Source organism: Apteryx rowi, unplaced genomic scaffold, assembly GCF_003343035.1.
Source record: "Apteryx rowi isolate R43461 unplaced genomic scaffold, aptRow1 scaffold_243, whole genome shotgun sequence".
Taxonomy (NCBI): domain Eukaryota; kingdom Metazoa; phylum Chordata; class Aves; order Apterygiformes; family Apterygidae; genus Apteryx; species Apteryx rowi.
In genome coordinates this window covers 1,229,814-1,247,622 of record NW_020448786.1, presented here as the reverse complement: position 1 = coordinate 1,247,622, position 17,809 = coordinate 1,229,814, and the positions used below count along the sequence as shown (strand labels likewise).

The 17,809-nt window shown below is 36.3% G+C and overlaps 1 protein-coding gene across 1 annotated transcript in view; it reads right to left on the bottom strand.

Moving 5' to 3' along the window:
• The window catches only part of PPP4R3B (protein phosphatase 4 regulatory subunit 3B), a gene marked incomplete at its 5' end in the record, with an annotated part of 33,840 nt that overhangs the window by 11,565 nt on the left and 4,466 nt on the right, over positions 1–17,809 (bottom strand). Inside the window, 5 exons of the mRNA XM_026066564.1 lie at positions 579–695; positions 1,890–1,967; positions 5,472–6,092; positions 9,451–9,549; positions 16,777–16,832. Coding sequence (XP_025922349.1) covers positions 579–695; positions 1,890–1,967; positions 5,472–6,092; positions 9,451–9,549; positions 16,777–16,832 — 971 coding nt within the window. The remainder of the gene's footprint in view (positions 1–578; positions 696–1,889; positions 1,968–5,471; positions 6,093–9,450; positions 9,550–16,776; positions 16,833–17,809) is intronic.

The following is a 17,809-nucleotide window of genomic DNA, read 5'->3' as shown; positions in this document are numbered from 1 at the left end:
CTTGACAGATTGTTACTCTAGAATAAAAAAATTTGAATATATATTTTCTAAGCAACAATGGTGATGATATATAAATTACAATGGTCAAGCAGCAGTAGCTACTTTCAACCGAAGGAGTGATAAAAAGGACGCTTCAACATTGCAGAATAAGACAATCTGCTTCATACCTCTGAAAAGACAGAATTACACAATCTTTTGGAATAGGAACAAAATAACAGTTCAAGATGATCTAAAAATACTTCTTCAGTGCAGCTCCAAAAATCAAGAAGCCACAAAAAAAGAATACCTTGCAATTTTTACGCTATTTTGTCAAGAGTACTGCATTTACCACAGATTTCTCCATCATACAAAGTAAAATAAATATATAAATAAAATTAAGCCACTTTAGAAAAATGTGAACATCTTTTGGATTCTGAACTTTAAGATAAACTTCAATTTTCAGAAGAGCAAAGCTGCCCAATGAAACTTAGACATAAAGATGCCTACCAGATCTGAAAAACTGGCTAAAAGGATGTGTTTCTGTTTTTTCTGTTTTTTTTTTTTTTTTTAAATAAAATCAGCTTTAAGTTTTCACTTACCATTACTATTTCAAGAGCGGGAAGGATTCCCAACTTTGCCAAAGTTTTGAAAAATGCATCTCTGTTCTGAGGTTGTAACGTCTGAGAAAATGCGCAGAATTCCTTGAAAAAGTTAACCTATCACATAAGGAAAAAAGTAGTGTAAGATGCTTTTGATACAGAAAACAATGAATTATTAATACAACTTGAAGAAACTGGTTATTCTGTGATAACAGTGGTAACAAAACTAGGAAGATATGAGTTACCTACCAAGAAAATACAGTTGTCTGTCTTTCTGGTAATCAAAGTTACATGTTTGTGCAACTTGAGTTACATAAGCAAACTCATGTCTGTATAGAATCAAAGTCTTAGTATATCACTAATTGTTAGGTCAGCTGAAAATAAGACCCTTATCTCAAACAACACCCATACTTTCCACAAGGAAAAATTACATCTGGACAATTAGGTATCTTTTCTTTCATGATCTTGAAAGAAATTTTGCAAAGTAACAAGCCTCAAAGATGACTGTTTATCATACAACCAGTTTTGTAAACTCTTCCAAAAGTAGGAAATAGTTGCAATTTATATTAGAGTTTGTGTACTGATAAGTAAGTGCCTTCCTAGAAAATGGAATTATTCTAGTCCTTTCTCCTCCAACAATCAACAACATCAATTAGCAGACATTAGGTGTGAAAGCAAAGCAAAAGCAAAAAAAGCCCCTAAAATATGTAAGAGGTAGAAATTTACCTCAGAAAGAAATACATTCATTTTTTAGCTATTTTATCACATGTAGCATATGAAGGATTTACAGTTCTGTCTGGCATGCCTTTTGTTTGAAAGAACAAAAATATGTTTCCTTTGCCAAAAGCACAGAGTCTAGATTTTAACAGAGCCATTTACACTAAGCAGATAAACAGATAAACATATTCAGGCATAAACATTTGTAATATATTGACACTAAGGGACTACTGATAATACTCAGTTGTAAGACTTCAAGATTTTCTTCAACAAGTAAAAAGTAGTGAAAAAAGCAACATTTGTATGGCAAGTGTAAGGATATGGTATGAGGAAAAATATTTAGAAGAAAGCATGTATTTAAAGTCTTTAAAGTGCTCAATAATAAAACAATTATTTAGAACAAATAAATCACAGTTTATATTGCAAGAAAGTTTTCTAGGGAGTATGAAACCAAAGACTTTGTTAGATCAGAAATGATTCTAGGATTATAACAAATACCTCAATGACTGCAGAACTACATAGAACAGTCTCAGTATTTCTATTTAGCCTCTGAAGTTTAAAGCATTCAAAGAACTACCAAGACCAATGACTTACCAGTTCACATCGTTTGTCATCATCCGTAGCTTCATCTGTTAATTGTGCAAAAACTTCAGACAAAAATTTCTCATCTTCCTGCATAACACACGTAAGAATACGACTTACAAGACATCTTAAGAGATAAAATGCCAATCTTTATAGGCTCAAAAACTGTATAAAGTCCAATTTTATGCTTAACTACTTACTTATCCATTAGAAACAAAAATACATCCATTAGTGAATTTAGTAGATAAGCTATTTTTCATACACTGACATTTCATTGCAAAAAAAGGGAAATTAAGTGTACACATTCAGGAGTATAATTTCCAATGTACTGTCTTTATACTCATTCTGTATTTCAGAAACAGGTCTAGGAGATCAGAATCATATATTAAGCTGAGGACAGATGATGATTATTAAATCTGCTTTCTAAAGGGCTAATCTTAAAAGAATGTGTTGTTTCCTTTTGTTCTCTGCCATGCCACTCTCCACGTCTTACCACTCTGCCCTACCCATTCTACTCACTTCCAGTACGATCTTCCAGGCACATTCACATACCAAAATGAGAGAAAATTACAATCTTTGGCCCAGGCTTCCTCCCTACACCATGCATGTACCCTGCTAGGCAGGCAACCTATATAAATCTACACTAGGAATTGCCAGTCAAGGTACAATTTTTGCCATGCCGTATCTATGCTGTTAACACTCTACAGTTAGCATCAGACCATGTATCCGGTTACCCTATTTTGGATCTGCAGCATTGCAAACATTTTGTCAGTTCACCTATGCAAGCCTAACTATACTGACACATCACTAGTTTGCTGCAGCCACTTCCCCTGTTAATTTCATTCTCATTAAAACAAGGTTCCCACATTTGCACAAAGTTCAATTTTTCCCCTCTTGAACACCTTTTTGATTTTTATTTGCTCTTCACATTGAGACCCCCCACCCCTATGAGGGGATATTTGTTTTTAAATATACAGGACAACAGTTCACTTCTTGTTAAACATTTCAGTTACACCATTGCTTACTACTCAAGAAGTACAAGAAAATCAAGGTGAACAACATCATCTCTCAACAGTTTGGGCATTTCCCGCCTTCTTTATACATTGCTTTCTCTGCACTCCTTCGCATGGAAAAATAGTGTTGACATTCTGTCAAATCAAAATGTCCCTTTGTTACCTTCCAAATACAATGCAAGTTTTAAAGCAAACTGTTACATTATCCTACAGCATTACAAAATTATCCATCACTATACTGATTTAACTCTATAAGCTTTACTTATTGAACAAACATGAACTGAACTAGAAGCACTCCAATAAATATACAAAAATATTACATAGGGTAATGTAGCTAACTCTTACTTCTATACTTTTCTGTGTCCCGTCACTAAAACGTATGAGTTTCATTAGGCTCACGTAGTACAGAATTGTTAGTTACAGGAATGTCAACCAAAGGGTCACAACATTTTTTTCCTGAAAATTTTAGGACAGCTGGAAAACAATGCTTTACAAAAAAAAGAAAAAAAAAAAGGAATCAACAACAGAAAAGGTGCAACTTACACAGACTTAGTCTATTCTAAGCTTTGCTGGTTTTGGCTTAACAGCTTAAGCCTGTTAAAAAAAACATACCTCAATCAACAACGGATAGGCTAGAAAATCCCCCAGCACAGAATACTTGGCAACAGAAAGACTCGTGCTTGTATAAAGCCACAGAGCATAAGCCTGATGCCCTAAAGCCCAGGCTATATCTGCTTTTCTTTTTCATCTTTCCTCAGTTTCCCACGCGGCTGTCCTTCGTCTAGAGCAGCACTAGGGTCTACTTCTTCGTATCGCTTAGACAGGACCTTTACCGTAGTAGCAAATGCAAGCCTTCATTCCTATAAACTGCATGCTCCTAGGGAGCCTTGCCAGTGTATTCAGGGTAAAGAGACTTCTAATTTTTTCAGCCTACTCAAAAGAGCTTTAGGATGCTTTGGCCACCTAACAGTAAAAAGCTGATTTACACCAGGGGGCTGTGAAGAGAGTCCTTCGTAACCAAGCTTCGTATTACCAATTTTTTTTTCTCAAGCACGCTACCCAGTATGATCTCTTCCACATTCTTCTTCTTCTTCTCAGTTTGCAATTCTCAGTGCAGTCAACTGATGAAGGTATCAATATTATTTGGAAATCAACATGTATGTCTTTAAAGATTACCATCTTTAAAACAAGATAAATCACCCTATGTGTCATTTGCTCTTTCTACTGTGGCAAAGATGGTAGTGATGGAGAATAGCACAGAACTGACAGAAAATTTCAGAATTTTCTTCAAAGAGTACCAGAGGTATGAATTAATCAGGAAATTATAGTTTTCTGTTAAGGCACAATTAAACATTCAGTACAGTAAAACCCAAATGGAAAAAACAGGACTTTACAAAGTTTAAAAAAAGTAAAATTAATATCTAAATGGAAGCAGGACTGTGCCCTCAGGAGAAAGACTCTGAATTTATTTTTAATTTTAGAAAAGTGGTATGTTCAAAAAGTAAAAAGGGAAATATTTATTTAACACAAAGTCTTTAATTTTGCAAGTGGGATTTACTTTTTATTTTTTCTGTTATTCAATCAAAGTAGAAAGAAGCCCAAAAGCTTATCCATGCACAGTAAGCGGTTCTCTGTAATTTTGTAGGGTTTTGATATTTTTTTCATTCTTCTATTCCATTCTTTAGAAACATTCCTTGCTGTAACATCATTTCTCCAATGCCTCCCTCTTTCCACAATTTTACTGCTTTCTTCTCCCTGATACATCTTCCTATTTCATGGACTATTCATGCCCCAAACTGACAGTTCCGTGAGGTTCTTTTCTACATAAACATACCATTTTCCTAAAGAAAAGGGTCAGAAACAGAATAAAACCACTTAGGTATCCATTAACATTCATAATAAAATAAAAACTGAACAGAGAATACCCAAAATGTCATGAAACGCATGCACAACTGTCTATGAAAGTTCTTTCTATAGTCCAGCTTGGTTGTCACACCCAGCTACTTTTAAGCTTGGTTCTGAGTTCAAAGTGTTCAGTAAGTTTTTCAAGTCCTTGATACATTTTTGTCATTTATTAAATATCACTTTGAGATATCAATATGAAGAAAACTAATGAATTAATTACTTTATACTACAACATTTGAACTTAGTACCAGAAAATAATAGCAGTAATATAATAGAAATGTTCTGAACATACTCAGTTGAATCACAGACTTCACAATTTGTTATAAAAATGTCACAAATGTCACCCGGTATATAATACAGAAAATTGCTTATTGCCTAAATATCTTTGTGAAACATCTCAAAATGCATATTGCTGCTTCTGAATCAAGGAGAGGAGTCTTTTTTAACTATTTACATTCCATTTTAAAAATATTAGTACACTCACCTGAAATCTAACAAAAATTTTTTTAATCAAAAATAAAAATGAGACATCAGAAATAGGGGGAAGCTTTCAAAACACTATGCAAATGAATGAAAGTGTGCATGATTAACTTATGTTATGTTAAAAAGCTGTAATCAATTTCAAAACTAGAGCTAGAGGTATCCATCCATCTATACCATATTAAAAACCACTTACCTGCAACATACTGACAATCTCAACTTTGTTGAAGAAAATAAAGGAAGTGAGGGTAGAAAGAAAATTCTCTTCAAAAACAGATGGTGTCGGCAAGATGATGTCCTGAATATACTGTACCCTGTAAGTCTGGTGGATTTTTTGCCTGAGTTCAGAGTCTGTTATAGGTATAACCTCCTTAAATTTTGCTGTTTTGGTCAAGAACTCCCTGTGCCGTTTTGGCTGAGCCAAAGAAGGATCATACTCAAGGCATCCAACAACATCCATAATACACTCATCAGAAAACATCACCTCAAACAGAGTTGCCTTATTGAGGAACAAAATTCCTCTAATAATTTCATACAAATGATGCAAGCCTTCTGTGTTCTCTAAATTCTCACAGACTTGGAAAAGTTGCAAGAGTTTTTTAATGTAGCCTTCATTCTCCAAGGCCAGCGCTAACTTTTCTCTACGGATGGGTGAGGAGAGAACAGAGGTAACTAGGTCAGCAATCTCTTCAAGTTTGTTGAGTTCACAAGTAGGAAGGTCAATCAAAGGACTAGTTTCAGGCATTTCTTCTATGTGCTCCTCTTCTGACTCGATAAGGTCCTGTGTGACTTCCACTGAAGGATCCTTACCTTGAACCTAAGAACAGAGTATGCACAATTACTGTCTCATCCCAAAACATACACGAGAATAATCAAATTGATAACTTAATATGTGCATAAGCACATTTATGCCCTCTGTTGGCTGGAAAGTATCCAGCCATGTAGCAAAGTAAGTTTGCTGCCTGTAAGATCCCACACAAGTCACCATTACCCTCAACAGTATGTTAAAAAAACAAAAACAAAAAAAAAMCCCAACAAAATAAAACTGAAAAATCAACCACAAAACCCTCTGTCTGAAGCACCTTGAAGAAAAACATAAAATATTAAAAGGAAAGAAGGGCATAACAAAATTTTCTTTCAGTGTCTCAATCAGAAGGGTATGAGGACTTCAACCCATGGTAAGAGTCCACAGCTATGGTAATATTAAGTGAAACATAACCAAAAGACCAAATACAAAGGCAGGATGCCACGGTTGCCAAAACCAAACAGGAAAAGAGGGAAGCAATTGTCTCCTGCTCTGCACCTTCCTTCTCTAACTCCTTTTCCTGACCCTCTAACTTCTTTCCCCAATCTTCTCACAAATCTTACACTTTTCATTCCCTTCACCAATACAGTCCTAAAATTCAAAAACTCCTATCTCTAAGTTTGCAGTCACAAAGGATCATACACAGGAGTCTCAGAGGAGAAAATGGCAGACTTTTGGAACCTGATGAAAGAGACTAATGCCAGTAATTTAAATTATCTGATCCCATGAAGACTTTCCTCTTAGACTGCTGATCAATTCAACCCCAAATCAGACCAATTTAAAACTGGACCATTTATCAGGCACATAAACTTGCAATTAATAGGCTCACTTCCTTCCAACAACAGTATCTCAGAACCAGGTGAGAAAACTTATATCCTAAAACATGCTAAGATTAAAAATGCTTCTAAACTGCCTAGTTAGTTTCAAAGGAAACTGCTTATAACTCTGAGTTCTCTCAGCATTCTCAATGTTTTCATGACACTGGTCTCATTTTACAAAAAAAAACCATATAGCAAAGTCAAAAACTGGTAAGCATAGAAGAACTTTTTTTTTTCCCCCTATTCTTCTCCTTTCCAGCAGGACTCCCTACTTTATTGCTTCAGGATTTTCTGGATCCGATCCAATATTTTGATCTGTAGACCTCCACAGATCCCTCAGTGAAGATGTCAAGCTTGTCATAACAAGTTTTAGCCTACTGACAATAAAGCTGCTTTCTTCATAGAGAAAGGTCTTTTGAACACCTTTTGGACATCATTTTCTACAGACCACTAGCAATCAGTGCTGGCTATAGGATAGAACTCTAAGCAGTTCCAAAATCATGACTTCAGGAAAACAAAATGGCACCTATGTTCATACGATGTTTTTGAAGCTAACAAGCTAAAATTAAATGAAGACTTAGTTTAATTGCTTCAGAAGAGTTATGGGTGAATATCCTGTCATATGCATTAGCAACTGAGCCATCCTGAACACCTATTTAGTAGAAAAATGTGACATACAGTTTATTATGAGAAACTCAGGCTCTTTGCAAACAAACTTTCTCACTAATCTATTAATACACTTAAATTCCAGAACCTACAAACACTTCTTAGTAATTAAAAAGGGAGCTCAGGAAATAAGCCTTAAATATTAGTTGTCCGGTACCACCTTGCAAACATGTTTTAGAAACCAGATCTCCAGAAATGAGAACAGTAATGAGTTTTCTGCACCACTCCTTCTCTGGACTGAGATAGCCAGATTAGCTGACAGTTGTTAAAGCGCTTTCTTTCTGGACGTTTGTCAAAAGCAAACAAATGAAAAAAGGATCCAGACTAATACCAACTAACATCATGAACATCAGCAAACAGCTAACAAAGTTTTTTTTATCGCTGTCACAATCCCTGCTGAGGGGTGATGCACTTTATCTACTACGTTCCACTGAATTCACTCCTTTTGTAACAAATGTCAGGATTTCCACTACTATACTGAGATTGTAAAGTGAACTAATTGTTGTCATCTACCCACCCTCCATGTGAACTTCAGGCTAAACCAAACCAAGCCACTACCATCTTTTCAGGGAGTTGCAAAGTTAACAAATTCTTCCTACTCATATCAGTACTGAGCACTACAATCATTTGGCGAGTAAGCCTGAGAAAGAGGAAAGGATAGATATGAAGATAGAAAACTCAGTACTAGGTTAAATCTAATGACTCTATTAGAAACAGTAAGTCTGTACTAGGGACTGTCCTGATACATACCCATTCTCTCCTTGAAACAAAATATTGTGCATACTTTCCTTTGCACTTTCTTTCTTCATATTGAAGGCCCATCTCCCTCCACTATTCTTCTACTTTTTAAGAGCAATTAGGAAACAGGCAAAGCTAACAGAGGAGTTTTAGTCTAGTAAAAATCACAGTAACTTCTTAACTTCTGCTACTACCTAGCCTTTTTTTTTTTTTTTTTTTTGTAAATAAAGAGACTGCTATGGAATTGGCTGAAACCATACTTCGGCTAACTAACCAAGTGAGGCCCCTCATTTCCCCAGCAATTTTTCTTCCTCTAGCTCCACAGAATTGTGCCCACTCCTTGCTAGAACAGTGCACAAATTTTAGAGTATTCTTGAGTTACAACTAAATAAGATAAACAGAATCAAGTTGTCTCAATAGTTTGGGTAATGCATTAAAATGATACTTTAAACTATTTCAGTTACAGCTTTATTTTGCATCATTTCAAAATCTGAGAAGGTTATAAATTACAATATGAAAGCCTGAGTTTCTTCTTCTTTTGAGTATACATAGGTGCAACTCTACTGACTTTTTATTTCCAAAGTGCAAATCTAAACTCTGGTAATAAAATAGTGAAGACTGGTAAAATATCTGCTGAGATATGGATAGTCCATTAGACTTAGGCTGTGATGAAAAATTTCAGTAAGATTTTAAGCTTATACAGCAATGCCACCTCTTTGTCTTTCACAATGAAATACCTAGCTCCTTATGCATTGAATAGATTTTCAGATCTCCCACATTCCAGTAAGCCAGCTTCCTAAGGCCACTTTGGAGAAAGACGGTTAGAAGTCTGGCACTGTGGGATTCCTCTGAGAAAAAAAATTAATAAAAGCCTTACACCTGAGTTTCATCATCACATGAATTTTTCAAAAGCATGAATTCAATTACGAAAGCCACAAAATTTGTTCTAAGTAGTACAACTCTAATTAGAATTTTGGCTTACAGTTTAAACTATAGCAACTTAAGATCTTACACAGAAAAGCCACAGAAAATAATGACAAATACATGCTTATTTTACACACAGCTTTAAAAATTATAGCACAAATACCTGAACTCATAGAACACAGTAAAGTATCTGCAAAAACCAGAATATTAATAGTTAGCTGTACCTGGCAGATTTTTTCCCAAATTTCATCACAGCCAGCTTTTTCTTGAAAACTCAGTGCTAGATCATAATTCTCTGCTTCTGACCAAACAATCAAGGTGTCCTGTTTAAGACATAAGAAAAATATTTATTTTTGAAATATATTACAGGTCAACATTGCATATTCATCAGTCTTCTGTTAAATCACATGTATAAAAAAGGAATTATTCCAATTATTGTTATATTTGTCAAGAAAGAACATAATCTACTGAAATACTAAATTACTTGTCCCATAAGGGACATCACCTTTCTTTTTTATGACTGCTACATTACATATTATCCATTTAAATATTTTTATATCCAGAACATTTATAATGGCATTTTTCTGCAACATACTTCTGAGCCAAGAGTCTTAAAAGGGGAATGCCCACATCACAGGACATTAGAAACTTGCAGTGTAAAAATTTAATTTTTTTCATACTTAAAGTATAAACAAAAATATAAAATTACCTTGTTTCCCTCTCAGAAGGGGTTTAATAGAAGTTTAACCATTTGAGAAATAACGCCTCACAAATCTAAACACTTACAATAGTTTTTCTGGATTAAAAGAAACATAGTTTGGATAATATAGAATTTGTAAGTTACYACTAAAGTTACAAACATCTTGGCAACAGGTAATTTCATTCAAGCAAAATTTCCTTCTGCTTCATTATTATCGCCTCTACCCATTCCATCTGTGCATTTGCAAAGTAAATCTGGAAGATCCTTCAAAATTTCTGAACAGACTAAAAAAAATTAGAGCAGTTATTTATGACATTGAAGATTTCTATCAGTCCTTAATTTCCTTTCGCAAGATTGTCAGCTACTTTATTATGACTCAAATTGGCCGATTTTTAGTATTATAATAGTAAATATTTTTGTTTGGCATCTTGCAGCTCTGAAGAGCAGGAAAAGAAGAAATAAGCTTTTCTAACAATGGCAAATTCAGAAAGCACATTAACAATTTTTAGAATAAATTAGCAGTACCCCCACAGTAAGATTTAGGGCATACACAGCTGTAGATACATATATACAGAGGAAAAAAACAACCCAAAAAAATGTAGAAACGTGAAAGGCACCCCGAGAGTTACTCTCTTGCAATGATTCAAGGTGAGCAGGACTCGTTCAACTGCAGAACAGACAGAATCTGAAACACATACAGGTTCCAAAAACTGTGCAAAATCTCAATGACAGACAAAACTTCTCAGACCAGTTTAATATTAGTCTGAAAGTCATGTTTCTATGAGGGCACTTGCTGCTCTAAGTTGCATGTTTCCTTTTAGCAGATTTCTAAAACATCACTTTCGACTTACTCCACTACATGACACTACTAATACAGAACCTCTTATTCTGAAATAAGACTTTCATCATTTAGGTTAGAATGCTTCCCAAAAGAGGTAATTCATACACACACTGAATAAGGATGCTTGCACAGAAAAGTTGTATGAATACAACTTAACTCAGGCCGGCAGAGAATTCCAGCATATTTGGCTTGAAAATTTTAAGTTACCAGTTTGTTGCAGAGTTGGCAGATCGGAACGTATGCCTGTGCTTCAACATTCAAATGAAAAGTTCAACTTCCTACAGGAAACTAATCTTCATGTTAAAATGTTCAAACTGAATTGCTCTCTGCTAACTTCACAGTACATTTGACCAGCTCCAGCAAAACGGTTCAACATTCTGTTAAGTTTGGCAACTCCTTGAACTGTTATGGCAAATTTTCTAACACCAGCAAGCCCTTCCTTAATCGTCAATAAGTTAATTTATTTCCTAAATTTTTGCAAAGGTCAATACTCACCACACAACTTAGGAAGGCTTGTGAGTCTTTATTCTTTACCTCATGCATCACTTTGGTCATAAACAAAATATCTAAAGTGATATATGTAAGCTCAGCAATCAAATCCAAACAAGTATCTGGCTGTCTTATGGATACCTGATATACTCGAGGAAACTCTTTGCAGGCAACAAGAGACAGACTACTGTTACCTCTCTCACCTCTTTATCCCAAAAGCATTTTTTGGTTCCCTTTGTGAACAAATGGTAGGAAATGATGATGCTGACTAGCATCTAAGACCCATTCACTATACTAAAGATCAACCCATGACTTGGTATCGTAAGAACATTATCTAGTCACCATTCTTGATATATCTGCCAAAGAGAGAGGAGTACAAGTGTAATTAATGTTTTTCCATTCTTTAGCTGTATTCTCTTCAAGAACTTGGTTTTACAGCACAGTTTTTGCTTGTGTTATAGTTCTAATAGTACTTATACTCAACCTTTGTTTATATGCAATATCTTCATCAGCTGAGATTCAGGTCACTACTAATTTGAGTCGACTAGAATAAAAAGAGATACAGGCTAACTGAGAGTGGGCAGAAACATTCCCTTGAAGATCTTGTGTCTATGGAAGAGATTACTGCCTTGCACAAGTGATCCTCTGTGATTGTGAGCCTGCTGCCTCAGTCAGCTTTGCTGAATCCTTTTCAATCAAAATCAGGTTAGTTTAGATGGTTTAAACAGATCCTTAACCCAGTTATCTGGGCTTAAACAGGTTAGGGAGCACTCGCAAGTATTTCCGCTGGCGGATGCRAGGGGACTGTTGGGCACAGAAGTGCTGACAAACAACTGGCATGGGACAGTAGGAAGTAAACTCTTTCATCAGGACAGCTATCTGAAAAACACACATCTGTCTATACCCTCAGCAAACACAACTTATCAGCTGCTAAGATAAGTATTCTCACATGCCATTAATTCTTCTGTTTGTTTCTATGGTAATTTTAACCTCTCGATAACAATATGTAGTTGTGTGGGATTTTTTTGTTTACCATAATGTTTTTTTCTTATGGCAACAATTGCTGACAAATGCCTACCACTAGGTTAGCTTCCATCTTCTAGATGAAGAAAACCACAAGCTACACTAAACAACAGCATTTGCACAAGTTCATTTTCATTTAAATTTTCTCATTTTTACACTTTTGTTTAAAGAGACAGTTTTCCCTTTACAGAATGAACAGAGCTCATTGCACTGCGGTCTTAATGCTGTTCATGAGAGTTGTTGGTTTATGCTACAGTGTCACATACTATACATACACTTTTGTCCTACAGTCACAAATGTTATTAGGTAGCCTCTCTGCTTTTGGGCTGTGATTCACATGCACAAATGGTACAGCTTCATATAGCTGACAAGGTTATTGCTTACAGCTGTCCACCCTCATCTTTGACTCATGAACAGCTGAATCACTTAGGTTTACAGTGTGCCATTTTAGAGTGAGCAGTTGAGCTAGGCTTGGGGCACTGGGAGGGAATTAAAAAAAAAAAGTGTGTATGTGTATATGTATATACATATATATATACACACATACATACACACAAACAGTTCCTGTAGGTTACAGATATATATATCTCTCTCTCATACTGTAACCTGCAGGAACTGAAAGGTCTGATCAGCTTCCTGATCTGGTTCAGAGTGAATGGCACAGAACTGAAATACATGGATAGAAGAGACTGGGCTCTGAAGTGATCCCTTTGTATTACTAAAAGCACTTTTCATTTGCAAAAAGTGCAAGTGAACAAATTAAACATGCAGGTTTTTAATAATATATGAAATTCTATTTTGATATAGGGTTTTGAGCAAAGCACTGAATCTTTTACAGTAAAGCAAAAGTTCACTGAAGGATGCATGTGTCCACTACCATTTGAAGATGTTTTCCTCTACAACAGGTCAACACAAAATCAGTCAATGGAAGTTTAAACAGAGTTCACAAATATTTTAAAGAATGAACTGTGAGTTAGCAGCAACAACTCATCTTTCACACAGTATCCTACTTAACAGCTCCCATCTTTTATAGGTTAGTCCAAAAATAAGAATTCTTAAATAAAATTTCATGGCAGTTTCAGAACTCAAAATTCAAAACTTGAAGAGCTTACCTATAAATGATCTATGAAATTACTGGTATTTGTAATGCTTGTAAAGTCAACACGCCTCCGGGGTAAAAGGCAAATGCAAACAAAGAGGGATACATATATGAAGAAGTCATGGCCCAGAATGATTTAAGTAACAGGTACACTGCAGTGACTCAAATGTTTGCATGCATATATAGCTTTTACACTCAAAAAAGAAAAAAAAGAAATCTGTGAGAATTCTAGGGTTACTTAATAGTACTTTTTATAATCCATACTGCCCACACCAGTACAAATTATGTAACCTTCTCCTAGAGTATTGCTGAAGGACTTTGAAATATTTACTGTCTTCTATGTTTCCAATGAACAGACACATAAGAGAACTGTGCTGAACAATCGGGATCCTTCCTGCTTCCTTTCAAACACTTCCATTCACTGTTAACAGGCAAGATGTTGCCTATTAACCTTCTTTATGAAAAGATAGCTTCATTAGGAAGTAATTATCCAATACTAATATAAAATTTAGTACGTTTCCTGTATGACCTAAGACAACCCAAGAAGATCACACACAGACATCTTCCAGACAGCTGGTTCAAGAGACTACCKGTCCTACCTGCTTACCAGAGTAGCGACAGCAATGCCACACAACACGACAAAACAGAAAGAGATCAATTCAGAAGAACAACTTAAACTCCAAAGGAGTAGTCCAAACCACTCTTCAGTGTCAGTACTGGCTTATGCAATGTCTGCTACTCCACCTCTCCTTGTTTGTGCTCTGGCTCCTCAAATCCCCCTTACACCAGCACTGTATGCTGTACAGTGAACCAGATAGGGGAACAGATGCAGATGAAAAATTAACCAAGCAAAAGGAACTATTTTAACTGAATCAGTTCCTAGATATAACCTGTTAGACAGTTACATAAATACTCATGCTGGCATGAAAGAGAAATGAGGCAGCCCCCTGGCAACTGCTCACACTGACTTTAACAGCACCCCTGAAAACATGTTAAACTGCACCTTAAACTAACTGCTGATTTTCCCTGAAGCAAATTGCTCTGTTGTCGCATGAATGATGGCAACTGGACGTGGAAGAGAGTATTTGCATACATTCTTCATCTTAGATCTAAAAATGGACACAGTGCACCTAAAGGAGAGTTTGCATCAGAGGATGGCGATCAAAATAGGAATTTCTGTAGCAGTTCAGTCTTGTGGCCCCACAACTGAAGATTACTGCTCTTGTAAGTGAGCTGCAGGAACACAGTGCATGAATGCATCCATCTGATTTTTCACTGAAGCACTCATATGCTTTCTCCTGCCAGTTTAGCCATGGAAACAGTAACCTCAAGCAGAGGGTGGAGCATCAAGGTGTGGTAATAACTTCTGAAACTGCTCCTGCTACAGCCTCCAGAACTCATCTCACCATGCCCTTTGGTAAATATGGGGTGTCCAGTGGAGGTATGCAATTCTCATCAGCTGTGTCCAAAATCCAGGGGCATCTAAAGCTCTCTAGGTGTCTAATGTTATTTGCATACATGGAATTAGAGATACTTTTATGTGGTACGCTGAGCAGCCTCGCACCCATGTCTAGCCATGTCCAGTCTAAATCCTGTTTCTTTTGAGAAAGAGGTCATGATTATAGTATACCTAACACCTTGAGTACTACACAGAAGCCAGTGACCACAAACATGACTGAGGAAGGTAATCATAATAGGTATGCCCTGTTTATGAAATGGTTAATCAACAGTTAAAGTACTCGACCTAGAATATAGCCCAAGAAGTTCTGAGTGCTCATACAGCTACAGTGTTTCAGATTCTCCTCTTCCATGACTCCAGAGTCTCCTAACCACCTGGCAGGAGCCCATTCTGTGACAGGAGAGAACAGACTACTACCTCAAGACTCCTGTCAAATCTGGCAAATATTAATTCAAGACTCAATAAGTCACAGAAAGACAGAAAGACTCTGTTGTCCAATAAAAGGATATTCACGCACTGGTGGGGACGTTTAAGGTCTGGATGGCCTTAAAACTGCTTAAACATTTTATCTTATAACTGTTGAACATAGAATGTAGGACAAATAATGTAATGTTGGGAATTGTGCACTGATGCAAAGTAATTTCTTTCACAGGATGATGGTATGCAAATAACAATATATGTGCTAGCTATCCTTTAAGTCATCCAGGTAATTTATAAGATGATAGATGTGTAGGCAGAACATGTTTCCTTTTCACCCTACTGCACCATCTTGTGGCTTTCGCCAAGACCAACAAAGATCACCACCTTAATGAAAATCTGAAATTGAACTCTGAAATACAGGAGAGAACTTTCCTCCATAATGCTATTCATCTAAAAGCATCTGTCCTTGGCAGATTAATATAGCCTTTAAGTCTTCAGGCTACCTCTATAAGGTACTTCAACATTTAGGCATACTAAAGAAAGCCCACCCTCCTTTCCTCCATCTCTGGTTAACCAGAATACTTTCCCTCTCTACCATTTTTAAACAGAATCCGTTCCTGAGACACCCAGGTTTCAACATTGCAATCTTTCAGAGCAGAGACTGAAACTCAAAAGACTGAGAAGTCATGAGACTGCTATCTAACCTCTGCTCTGTGCCACTTGGTACTCACAATGAAGCACATAAAAGTTGAGGACAAAGCACCATCAACCAAAAGCAGTAAAATTTCAGAGACCAGACAAATCTAGAACCTGTCTCTGGAAATAATCCATAATTCTTCATCTTCAAAAAACAAAACCAAACTTTTCCACAACAGTGAAAAGCGAAGCAAACTTTCAGCTATAAGAATACAAAAGCATCAGAATTGGTAATAAAAGCTAACCAAAACCAACTTCAAACTAAGATGAGTTTCTTAAAACTGCAACCTAGAAAGACTTCTCCAAAACAGAAAAGGAGAAATAAAGCTACTTCAGTCATTCAAAACTTTGCTACCATTTAAGTAAAGAAGTTTCTCAAATAAGAAGCAGTAGTATGAAATTACAAAAAAGACCATAAAAGGAAACAATTTAACTTTTCAGCAACATAATCTGCATTCGTATTTCATTATGTATTAATTCTCTCTACAAACAGGAAGCAGTTCAAGACTTGTGACTTTCAGAACACTGCAAAGCTCTCACCATAAAAGCTCCCTTTCCTCAACCTAGCCAGCCCAAGCAAAGTATACCAAACTACACTGATGACCATCATCCAACTGACTAAATACACCAATATCTAATGAGTGAAAAATAAAAACTACAGATAACGGAGCTTTCTGAAAAGGCAGGCCCAAGGCTTTAAGATTCCCTCCTAAACTAACTTCTTAGTTTATTTTGCCTTTTTCTGGAAATCACAATTAGTTTGAGCATTAAACAGTTTCTCATTGTCAGTAAGCTGAAGAAAAAAAAGCCTAGTAATACTTGCCTGTTGTTTTTGATATGCAGTATTTGGATTTATCTTCGATTCTAACAGTAGTGAACCTGAAAAAAGTATCAAGACATATTTACTAAGTTAAACAAAATACACATCTCCATGGATCTTACAACTGCCCATGTGCCAGCCAACATATGCTCACTTTAGTCTACATCCTCCACAAAGTCCAAGATTTTTCAACATAATTCTCTACAAATAAGCCAGACAAAAAAAAAATTCAACTGAAATATCCAAATTAAGTTTAAGATGTATTTTCTTCTGCTGCTTTAGACCAAAATTCTCTGTAGCACTGTTTTTTTTCTGCTGAAACCTGGTGTGACAAATATCTTTGAAGGCCATTTAATAATTTTATACAAACTTGCACCAGATAACATGCTGCACAGCGTAAAAATGTATTTGTCCACAAAAGACACGTGGTCCTTCTGCTATTATTTCCTTGAACTGTCCTTCAGAAGTGAATCATCTGGATGCTATAAACCCAAAGACTTTGTGTATACAAGTAGTGTATGTAGCCTGGCAACAGCTCCAGAGTAATTTATACCAGTCTTAGGTGGTTTATTTAGCACATTAGCACCTGTTGGCTGACAAAGTGGCGAGTGTCTCCCCACCACCACCACCCCAAACCCTTACGATGACTTCAAAGTGCAATAAAAGATAAAGAACGCAACACAACTCTACCATTTCAAAACACAATGAGTGAGTTTCTTAAAAGAAACTTTGCAGTACCAAAAAGGGGAGAGAAAGAGCACTTCAGAATAGAACAAAATTATTCTGAAACTGAGCAAGATGTCGTCGCACGTAACAGCTTCATCTCTACCAGTCAAGACAAACGTAGCCACAGTTAGGGTCACTGTAAGGGTAAAAGGCCTAGGGTTAGGCTCATCAGCACTGCTGCAACTTATCAGGAGAAGGAAACTTTGAAGGAAGGCACAGGTCGTAGAAAGGAAAAGGAAAAAAATCCTCCCGGGTCTTCTCTAATAAACGCGCCGGGGAAGACACCCCCGGCAGAGCCGCCGCCGCGGCC